Raw genomic sequence first — 12,147 nt, forward strand, 5'->3', positions numbered from 1 at the left:
CAAGTTGTATGTCCTCAAAATTTCTAAACAAGGATGTCTCTTTTTAACTGCACTATCAGCACCACATATCATCTGGATTTCCACAATAAACTGCTGTCTCTGAACTGACACCCTCTTCCCAGAATCACTAAGTTCCAATGATATTTGCCTTCCAACATTTCTTTTTCTTTCTTTCTTTTTTTTTTTATTTATTTGACAGAGAGAGAGATAGCGAGAGCAGGAACACAAGCAGGGGGAGTGGGAGAGGGAGAAGCAGGCTTCCCGCCGAGCAGGGAGCCCGATGTGGGACTCGATCCCGGGAGCCCGGGATCATGACCTGAGCCGAAGGCAGACGCTTAACGACTGAGCCACCCAGGCGCCCTCCAACATTTCTTAAAATACTGAAACCTCACCTTATTTCAGAACCTTTGCATATGATATTTCTGCTTTCAAAGGTAAGCTGATTCTATTCTTTCAAATAAAACTTAAAAGTCATATAGGAAGACATTTCTGACCACATAATTCAAAGCATCTTATCTCTACTCCACTAATCACTACTATAACACCCTTATTTATATCCCTCCCATCACTTACAGGGTTATTTATCTTGTTTGCATAATTGTTAAAACATGCATGGGTAAGATGGTATCTATCTTGTACACTGCTGGATAACAGACACACTGTTAGTGTTTGAGATCTACTTAAATTGCTGATTTAATGAATTAACCTACACCTAGCTTTCATTAACTGAGGGAAATCATTACAAAGATTTCCCAAGTATGATAACACTAATGAATAAAACTTAAAAAATAGAGATAATTAGTAGAAAAAAAGACTTTTTTTATTAAGATAAAGAAATTTACTACACCATCCTGAGCTGCTTCATCCTGAACCTGAAATTCCTCATTAAATTATAAAACTATCTAATCAAAATCCTCACTGGCATTATAAAGCAACCGCTGCTTATAATCTAGAAGGGCCACTTTAGGTGCTCCTTTTACATAAGAGTTGTACCCTCTGGTAGTTTTAAAACACATCCATAAATTCTTTGATACTTTCTCTTCAAGAAGTGGAACTTCTCCCCTCCCTTGGAGCCTGGGTATTTAATGACTACATTATAACGAATATAATGCAGCAGAATTGATGACCTACTCTACCTATCAAGGGTAGGTCATAAAAAGACATTGGGGCTTCTGCCTCATTCCCTTTTGAATCACTTACTGTGGGAAAGTCAGCTCCCATGTCATGCAGACATTCAAGCAGCCTATGAAAAGCAGACTTGATAGGACACATTTATTTCTTCTTTTCTAATCAAGATGATCAGTAGTTTTCCTTTTCCCTTTTCCTTTTGTTTTCTGGTAATGCTTTTCTGTGGATTTGGAATTCAGGTAATGCTGGCCTCATAGAATAACTTTAAAATTTTATCCTTCTTTTCTGTTTTCTGTAATAGTTTGCCCAGAAATGGTATTATTTCTTCATTAAATATTTGATAGAATTTGCCAATGAAACCATTTGAGCTAGGAATTTTCTCTGTCAGAAGACCTTTAACTACAAATTCAATTTCCCCTGTAGAGGTATTAAGGTTACCTATTGCATAGAAATCTGTCCATTTCATCTAACTTGTCTAAGTAGCACAAATTTGTTCATAATATATCCTTATTTTCCTTTTAATATCTGTAGGATCTGTTGTGATGTCCCCTCTTTCATTCTTGATATTGGCAACTTGTGTCTTCTTTTTCTTCATAAGTCTTGTATATATATTTATTACATTTGTTAATCTTTTCATATAAACAACTTTTCATTGCACTGATTTTTCTTTATTGTTTTTGCTTACATTTTTATTAATGTTCTGCCTTTATGTTTATTATTTTCTTCTTTCATCCTACTTCGGTTTACATTTGCTCCTCTTTTTCTAGTTTTTTTCAGATAGAAGTTCAGTTGACTCAAAATAATGCATTAATAATCATCATTTAATATGAAACATAAAAGAGAAGTAAGTGTAAAATAAGAAAATTAAGAAAAAAGTAAGAAAAAAGTATTAATAAAGATTATTTTCCAAATCTTTCTCATATAAAACAGTACCTGGTTTGAGGCAACCCAAAGCTGGTTCCAATACCAACACGAGGTAGATAGTTAACTACTTTCTTTACTGTTGCAGGGTCTGGGAAGTTGAACATTACAGCAACTATGAAAAATAATTTTTAAAAGTTAGAACACAATATAACTTCCTTCTTGGAAAACTGACTTCTTGGTCTAATAAAATATTTACTCTTAATTCAGGTATACAATTCCTGCCATTTTACTTTTATTATAGTGCATACCAAGTTTTAGTATTAATATGCTAGAGGTAATATTCATTTTACTTATAAATACCTTAGCCATAGACAGTTCCTTCTCTAAATGCTGTCAGAAGTTCTAAAAACTGTTGTTGCATTAATATGACGTGAAGCTGAGATTAGCTACATACATATGTATGTTAAACATACGTATCTGTGAGTATGTTTATATAGTTAACAATCTAACACACACCAAAAATACTACAGATTTAAGTACTAAATTGTCACGTTTATTTCCAATGATAAACAGTTTAAAAGTTATCCTCCTTACAATTTTTATATGTTCATAATTTATATGTTCACATAATCCAGAACAATGTGTGACCTAAAGGAAAACTTTTCCTCTATAGTTAATAATCAAATTTAAATGTTTTCTAATCATCTCTATTTCAATAATACATTTTGAGAATATCAAGAAACACACATCAATATACATAAACATATTGAGTACATAAATGTTAATTTATTACAGTCATCTATAAATTTTTAATCTTAATATGAAAATAAGAAAGTCAAAATCATGAGAGATAAATTAGAAGATATAAATTTGGACAGTCTTAAAATTTTAATTATATTATAATTTCAGTATCATAACCTCTAAGTACTCATCTAGAAAATGATCCTTCTTTGCTACGCAGCTTAAAAAAAAATTCTTCAGTCCAAAAAAAATTTATCAATTTGCTATAGCTTTAAATACTGACATTACCAACATGTTTCAGGTAAATAAGTATATGATCATTCACTAAGGACCCAAAACATATTTGGAACTGTCATATATATATATCCAACATACCTTTTTAATAAGCCATCCCTATACATCCATTATTATATTGAATATAGGGGAAAAAACAACAACAGAAAAACTATCATAAGTTATGGCAGATAATGAAGGCCATGAAGGAAAGGCAAAAGAAAAACACATACAAAAGCAAGGACACACAAGAAATTTTAAAAGAGGAAAATATGAATGAGGATGAGCAAGTAATAAATATTGTAAGATTGTAACAAAACCCCTTTGGGACAGCAACAATGCAGGTTGAAATAAAGTGTGAAACATTCACTTGATTATTTGCCTGGAAGAATAATGTTTACATTGGGAAAAAGAGGTATGTATAGGGGAGAAGACCAAATAGGAAAGGAAAAAACATCTCTACCTAAAGAAATCTGTATTCTCTAAAGACACATGATTCTATAAAGAGAAAATAATGTGTGTATGGAATATACATTCGTGTAGATTTTTTTAAACGACAACTTGTAGATTATAGAAAGAGAAAATCAAACTTCCAATCTACTTATATAGAAGGAGTATGTACAATAAGTCACTAGGTTTTATATATTCTCCTTTTATGGCTCCACTCATACCCACCAATGCTTTTACTTCAAGTTCACCTTGTCTCTCCTTCTTGTCTTAATTAATTTCACCAAGTTCCATTTTAAACCCACAAATTGAATTTTAGTTCTTTCAAGAATGATGTAATACAAAGCAACCAGGACACTTGAGTACCATTTTCTGATGGTCCCTTTATAAATGGCAATAGATTAGACAAAAGATTGAATAAATGTATGAATCATTTGATTACCCTCTCCCCTCTCCAAATGCATCCACCTTCCAGAAGGAGTTTAGGCATCAGAGCAATATTGAGAACATCAAAATTCCATAACTGATTAAACGGTTAGTTATTCCCCATATTTAGAAAACCGTGCACTAATCTGTGATATGGCCAGAAAACTAAAACTACTACAAATAATTCTAAGAATGACCAATTGGGGAAAAAACCATGAAGATGCATGTGGTTCAAAAAATGAGGCCAGTATGGCAGAGAGTAGACTACAAATTACTATCTAAATGGAAATAATACGGTATATTCAAAAATGAAATCTGAAAGAGGTGGAGGTTAGCTTTATAACAATATACTTCTGAAACATATTACCTCTGTTTGCCATAAAGATCTCCAAGGCTGTATTTTGCAAAAGATAACGACGAGAAAAGATTGATCGTATCTCTGTGAACAGCCATTTTCCATGCAGCCCTTCTGTATATGCCAGGATCTAATGAGGAAAAAAATAAGCACAAGTAAGTAACAACAGTTTAATTTTTTCTTGTTGTTTTTCCCCCTGAATAAAACAGAAAAGGCCCTATTAAAAATAATTTCTAAAAATTGAAAAAACTGTTACTGAAATAATTTGGAGGGAGACTAAGAAAATAGATTGCAACTTATGGAAAGGAAGCTCAATGAAAAAGCAGAGCAAAATTATAAAACATCTACTTATAAATATATTTTGGGCTTTTAAAAGCAGTGATGTAATCTATTGCTTTTCAGGAAATACAAACTGCATTATTTAGTGAAAGTAAAATTTTAGATAAAAAGAAGAAAGACCTCAAAAGAATGCCTTGCATGCTTATAGATCACATATACAATTCAGTTTCATATAATACAATTTTAATACATTCAGAAATATTTTTTTATGTTATACGAGGTTTTCAGGTTGGTTTTTGTTTTGTTTTGTTTTGTTTAGTATAGTTGAAACACAATGTTACATTAGTTTCAGGTGTATAACTTAGAGATTTGATGAGTTTATATTATGCTATGTTCACCATAAGTGTAGCTACCATCGGTCCTGTTATATTGCTATTACAGTATTACTGTCTGTATTCCTCATGCTGTGCCTTTTATTCCTGTGACTTATTCATTCCATAACTGGAAGCCTGTATCTCCCACTCCCCCTTCACCCATTTTACCCAGCCCCCCCCCCACTCCCCCGGCAACCATCAGTTTATTCTCTGTATTTATAGGTCTGACTCTGCTTTTTGCTTGTTTATTCATTTGTTTGTTTTTTGTTTTCTTTTTTTAGATTCTACTTCAGAAGTACCTTTTATATATTTTAAAATATATATTTAGAGTAAATCCTAAGATTTCTCATTGCAAGGAGAAATTTTTCCCCCTTTTTTCTTCTTTTTTAAAAAAATTGTTATCTATATGAGAAGATGAATGGACGTACTGTGGTAACTGTTTCACAATATATGTAAACGAAACCATCATGCTGTATTCCTTAAGCTTATACAGTGTTGTATGTCAATTATTTTTTAATAAAACAAAAAAATTATATATATTCAAGTTCATAACTTTAAAAAAATCACACTTTTAAGGTCACTGTTAAGGCAACAGTCATTCATTCAGAAAGCACAAAGACTGACTGTATAAGAGGTTAAGTATCATTTTGTCAGCTAGGCTAAACACAAACCTGCAAATGAACTCAACATAATCTCTCCATGGAGAAGGTGGTTGTCAGAGTAACTTGTTACAATTCTTGTCATCCCATGTGACAGACGCAGTAGCTTAGAATGTGCTTTGCCAACTCAAAGTAATCCTGTCTTTAGTCCTAAGCCACTTTGTTGCTTTGTTATTCAAGTTTTGTTTTTTAAAAAGTTCATTTCAAAAGCTTAATTATGAAGGTGTTAAAGGAAAACCAGATGTGGAATTTCTTACACCAGTACTTCACCTAATATTAATTTAATAAAAAAAATTAGATGTATTTACTACCAAAACCTAATGAAAATCCCTGAAAGCAAACAATTAAGATATATCTCTCAAAAGTAACCACCATTAAGAAATACAAATAGAATGACATGTGATTATGATATTGCATGGTGGGGACAAAGATGGGATAAGCAAGGAGAGGAAAAAATAATAAGAAGAATTTACCCTACAAGAACTTTCTTTTCTATATTCATTTCCATTTCCTAGATCTTAAATGCAAACAAATCTATCTATATTCCTCAATGTAAAATGCAATTTCTTTGGGAAAAAAGCAACCTTATTTAATTCACTAAGTATGTATTGAGATTTTTCCACAAATTCTATTTTTGGCACAAAGGATCTAAAAACAAAAGAATAACTCCAAGTCTCAGTGTTTTTTGAAAAACAAAGCAAGAATTCTAAGGACCAAACAAACTTCCAGTTTTAAAACTGGTGATATAGAAATCTACCTTCATCCAGCCAATACCTGCATAAATAAGATCAGGAGAAATGAAAAGGAAAAGGGAGGACAAAACTGTAAGTCTTATTCTCAAGATTTTTTGAAAGCAGAGGTTGCATGTACCTCTTTCTCTCACCATGACCAGTAGGTCCAAGTGTCCAGAGCCTACAGTGGCCTCCTACTTGGTCTTTCTCCTATCTTACCTGTAGAGTCTACTATGACCAGAGGAGCCAAAGAAAAAAAAAATTTTAATAGAATTTTAAGATATAAATCAGATCACATCACTCATGCATTTAATGACCATCCAGTAGCATCCCGCTACATGCGTAATAAACACTGAAGCTCTTTATAATTGTTTATAAAGCCTTACATCTGAGACTCACAGATGAGCCCAATTCATTCTTCTTTGGGGCCTTTATACTTATTTTCTTGTCTGACTCCAATGTTCTCCCAAATCCTCACATAATTGGCTCACTCTTACATTAGATTTTTGCTCCAATACCACCTCCTCAGAGAAGCCACTTCATCTAAACCCCACTTCCTCCATGACCACCCCAAAATCAGCAGATTTCCTTCACAACACTTATCATTACCTGAAATTATGGTATCTGCTTGCTTGACTATTGTCTCTATTCAGCACTCGAATGCTAGAATCTAAGTTCTAAGAACAAAGACTTCTAGTATACTCTATTTCCATTTTCTAGAACAATGTCTGACACAAAGTAGATGTTTTTAAATGATTACATGAGTCAGTGAATGGCAACCTAAATTAATATATGGCCCTCAATATATGGCCCAAATTCATTTTGTTTGGACCATATGATATTTTAAGTATTAATATTTCTAGTTTCTCAGGAAAAACTAAGTGTCAAACCTAGATCTATCTGCCACATGGTAACAAATGACATACACTCACCATTTCGGCACAGTCTCTACTCATTGATTCATTTACTATTATCTGTCCAGTTCCCACTGGCATTTGAATTTGCCACCCTGGACTTATCAAGTAGGAGAGAATCCAGTATATGTTCTGTAACACTTATACTCCAATCTACTATCCAATTATTAGTAAGGAAAATGAGAGCCAGAGAAATTAAATAGTTAATACAAAGTCCCTTGGGAGTTAGTGGCAGAGTCTAGCCTGCTTCCAAATTCTCTAATCCAAAAATACAAAGGTTACAATATATACACCATATTGTCACATTTGTAAAAAGGGGCTTAAATATTTGTTAAACTACAATTCAACTTATCAGAATTTTAATCAACTACATTTGTCTTCCTGTATTTGGGTTATAGGTGAAAGAGGGAAATCAAAGAAAACTAATAACAAAGGCTCCTTTAAGGTCTATGATATGCTAAGAATATCACACACTAATCTGAAAATTCTACTTTTTCTATCTATAAAGCTATATAATAAGGCCTGTTGCTCATAATGGTGGTTTCAGTCATTCTAAGATCATGGCCATGCAACTAAACATTTAATTATATTCAAAGATACTTCAGTTATTAATAAAAATAAGTGTACTAAAACATTATTATAAAATTTTTAATGTACTGAAGGTTTTCTAATTAATAAAAAATTCAATTTATATCCCATTTCTTTAAGCAGTATAGTTATTAAAAAGTCTACTTGAAGTGGTATGCTTCTTTAAAATGTTTTATTACCAAATTATATTCACAACTGCAGAAAATGACATAAGCCCCGTACCCATTACTCAACCATATAAAATCCTAACATTTTGCCATATTATTGCATATTTTTAAAAAATTAATAAAGCATTTTAGATAGTGTTGAAATTCCCATATATAACCTTTCCTGATCCCATTTTCCTCCTTTGTCAGAGCCAATCACTATTCTTGTTTTAGCTTTATCATTCCCATGTCAGTTTTTATACTATTAGCACATATATATCCATAAATAATATCCAGCATTGTTTTGTATGTTTTCAAACCTGATATAAATCAGGTATCATACTGAATGTACAACAGCAGTGTGCTTTCAAAATTAAATATAATCAGGTCTAGTGTGTTAAAACTCAGAGAAAAAGAAACAGGAGGAGAGACAGACAAAATTATTTAAAATTGCCATAAGTATCAAAAATTAAAATCACACACGAAAACTAGCCTGACTTAACAAGAATTAACAAATGAAATTCTATACTTACGGTCAAGATAGCTGGGTTTAAAATGGAAACAAAAAATCTTTTAACAAACAGAATTAGTAGCTGAAATTGATATAACATTTCTTTAAGGTATTCATTAGGAAAAGGTGTCAGTACTGAAATGCAGCTGAGGCCTAGCTAAGCAAGAGTTTTCTTTCTTATTGGAATAGTATATTCCTGGTCTGAGGCTTCACTTCAAAGTCTCTAGAGTTCAATTAAAACTGGATTAGGTAGAAGCAGACCCTTCTTTGGGACTTTCTGTTCACTGAAACTCTACATACACTGACAGCACCCTAGACAGAGGTCTAGCCCTCCAATGAATCAGTTGCTATGGAAACCATATCATTACCACTGCTCTGCAGTTATGACCCTAAGTCTAGAATAGCTTGAAAGCTTAAGCCCACAGCACTCTTTGAATGTTTACCACCTTGTTTTAATATGGTTAGTACTGTTAATAGGTAAAAGTAAATTCAACTTTCTTTTTTTATAATTTGTTTAACAAAGATGGTTTATTAAAATGTTGAGGTAAGAGAGGGAAGAAAGAAATCAGTATTTAATTTTAAATATACACACATACACACTCAAGTGTATATACCATTTCTTTACATTAAAAATATCAAACATATCTTCTTTAAAATTTTTATCTGAAAATTGTGCCTTCTTTCAGGGATATATTATTTTTCCCAGATAATACACACAGTGCCTTTTTTCTATCTTTCAAATAATATAGTGTGAATACATATAAAAATTTCTTCACCCTGTTGCATTTATTGGCTTGAAAGCAAATCATTTTCTCCACTTTCCTTTTAACCGTTTATTTTGAAAAGCTAATGAATTTATTCAAATAAAACTTTCTTTTGTTTGCTCATCCTCTGAGAGAAATAGAAATGTGTTTATTGCCCAACTGCAAAATGCTTTTACTGAATATCAACCTTTAAAAAAATTTTTAAATAGTCTCTAAAAACAGTCATATTTGCTTCATTTAAGTAAAGAAAAAAGGTTTTGTTTTCAAAAACTATACAAACTACCCTCACTAAATTTAAAATGCTTTTTAAAAATTTTAAAGGGAAAAATATTAAAAAGTGATAAAATCTTTTACCTCAAAAATAAGAAATAAGTGTTTGCATATAAAAATCAGTAAAAAGCTTTTTAAAATATTATTCTTTCTTAATGTTTAAGACTGGCATTGCATACACTAGTCCCACATAGTTGTCAATTTTTGGGGAGGTTTTACTCTTTGAAACAATTCCATATTGATTTCTGAAGAATTCGATAATAAAAGTAAAATCGGATAATATATATCACCAAGAATACTTACAATTTCATAACAAAACTATTTCCAAAATATAGAGAATGTATTTAACACCAAGAAAAATGTTCCAAACTTAATATACAAAATATAAGCTAATCATTCTATCAATTAAGCAATGACACCACTGGAAGGAAAGTCGAGAAAATATTCATATCCCATTTTCATGAAAAATGATTATAAATTAGTCACAAAGATTATATCTAAATATGAGAAAACAGTAAATATTTGAAATATATTTAAAATGGAAACACTGAAAAATATTCTAATAGCAACTCATCACTAGATATATTTACAAATATGTTTTATTTATAATAACTGCAATGTTAACAAACTGGTAGAAAGCAATTTTAATCAAGTATTTTAAAGTTGTACCACTCTATTATTAACATAGTTTTTGGATTTTGCTGCATGTAATTTTCTCTGAAATTTGATATCAAAGCATAGCATTTATGAGTTTATTCATAAATTCAGAATTTATTCTAATAATATTGAATTCTAGTTGCCTTTGGATTTACTTCATCACCTACCACAGAAATTTTAAGTTTTCAAAGATATATTCTTAAAGTAAAACTTAGAGGTCTTTTTGAATTTAAAAATGATATATAGTTGGCTGGTCAAAACTTTATGATAGTAATTTTGTTATTAAATTACTATCCATGAATAAGTAGAATGTCTCCAAACTTTGAAAAGAACAATGGTAACAAAAATATGAAAGTTATGGATATGAAAGGAAATCACCTTTTAAATTAATTATGAGTTATTGTTTTCCTTCTATTTGGTAAATTTCCTCCTTCTGCTTACTAGGTACTATGATGTAGTACAGTATTCTCCTTAGCATTTTCATGGGTGACAAATTCAATTAAACATATTCATTACTCTAATGTTCTACTTGGCAGTTTAGTCAGTATGAAAAATTAAAAATATATAAATAAAATGCTACGTGACCTCTGTATTGATTGGGCTAAAATGGTTTTAGCCTGGGTGTGGATGATGGGGCAGCTGGGAGGGGCAGAAGGGGAGCACACATACACTCTTATGTTTTCTCTTCCAATTACTGAGGGAGATGATAAAACCACAGCAAATGATGTATCAGCTCATTTTATCTTATCGCTTTGGGGCTAGGTGACAATGAAGTTCATATTTCACTGGCTCCCATTGAAGATTGTGAAAATTACTTGCCCTCATGACCTGAAATTTCACTAGAAGACAGAAATTTCTCTTCTGCAAAGTAATGCAATTTTTCAGATGTCAACCTTTACCCCGGCTTTAAAAATTAATTTCATTTATATTAACCAATGATATTGATATTTTCACAGCATGCTCTTTGATACATGAAGCACTGACTAGCAAATTGATGTTGCTTTAGATGGGTAAAACTATTTTATTTTAAGCTGCTATGGCACAGATTTATGGTAAACTGAAATTCCCATTTCATAATTTAATATTTGTGCTGGAGTGATGCACCTTTAAGCCCCTGGCCTGTAAATAATTCAGACTCTTTAGTTGGTTCTGTTTTATTTTCAGTATTCTTCAGCTTCAAAATAATTTGCATTCTAAATGATTTATCATAAAAGCCATCTCTTATTTAACATTTAATATGTATCTTAATGAGTCAAAAGCAAATGTGGTAATGCAGAAGTAGAACAAAGAAGGTATTTATATATCATCAACTAATTTTTAATTTAGTTTTTAAATTTAAATACATCTGCATCTGATTATTTTTGAAAGAATCCAAAATATACCACAAAAGAATATTAAGGAACATGAATGTACCTTACTTTATTTTTCACAGCAGCGTGTGAGGTAAACAGCTAGGTATTACATTTTCAGAAAAAGAGTAAACTTAGATAACGACCTGAATTAAAAATAGAGATATTTGGGTTTGGAGATACCTACATTTTTTAATACAAACATAATAAAAACAAAACCACAATGTCAATTTTATCGTGAAGAAGGTGTGAAAGTGTTCCATCTGATTTTATTATGAGATAGAGAAATCACCTTGCACTATATACAAAGAAGAAAAGCTTCAATATTTTGGACTAGTAAAAGTATTACATCTTTAAAAGACAGTCTGGAATCTCAGCTAGTTTATTACCTTTATCCAGTAGAGTTTTGCCTAATTCAAATGATGCCTTGAAAAGACAACCAGTACCACCAATACCTTTCCTTTTTTTTTTTTTAAGATTTTATTTATTCATTTGAGAGAGAGAGCACGTGCGTGAGCGAGTGCAGACTCCCCATTGAGCAGAAAGCCCAATGCAGGGCTTGATGGCAGGACTCTGAGATCATGACCTGAGCCCAAGGCAAACACTTAACTGACTGAGCCACCCAGGTGCCCCATGACCAATACCTTTTCATTTTATTAAAAAGGTAAGTT

At 31.6% G+C, this 12,147-nt stretch overlaps 1 protein-coding gene across 4 annotated transcripts in view; it reads right to left on the minus strand.

The window, feature by feature from the left end:
• Nucleotides 1-12,147, minus strand: part of LRBA (LPS responsive beige-like anchor protein) — a 764,390-nt gene that overhangs the window by 197,874 nt on the left and 554,369 nt on the right. For all 4 annotated transcript variants that reach the window (XM_036089189.2, XM_078069304.1, XM_036089190.2 and 1 more), the window contains 2 exons: nucleotides 4,247-4,364; nucleotides 2,062-2,164 (listed from right to left, as the gene is read on the minus strand). In XM_036089189.2, coding sequence (XP_035945082.2) covers nucleotides 2,062-2,164; nucleotides 4,247-4,364 — 221 coding nt within the window. The remainder of the gene's footprint in view (nucleotides 1-2,061; nucleotides 2,165-4,246; nucleotides 4,365-12,147) is intronic.

This window comes from Halichoerus grypus, chromosome 3 (assembly GCF_964656455.1).
Source record: "Halichoerus grypus chromosome 3, mHalGry1.hap1.1, whole genome shotgun sequence".
Taxonomy (NCBI): Eukaryota; Metazoa; Chordata; class Mammalia; order Carnivora; family Phocidae; genus Halichoerus; species Halichoerus grypus.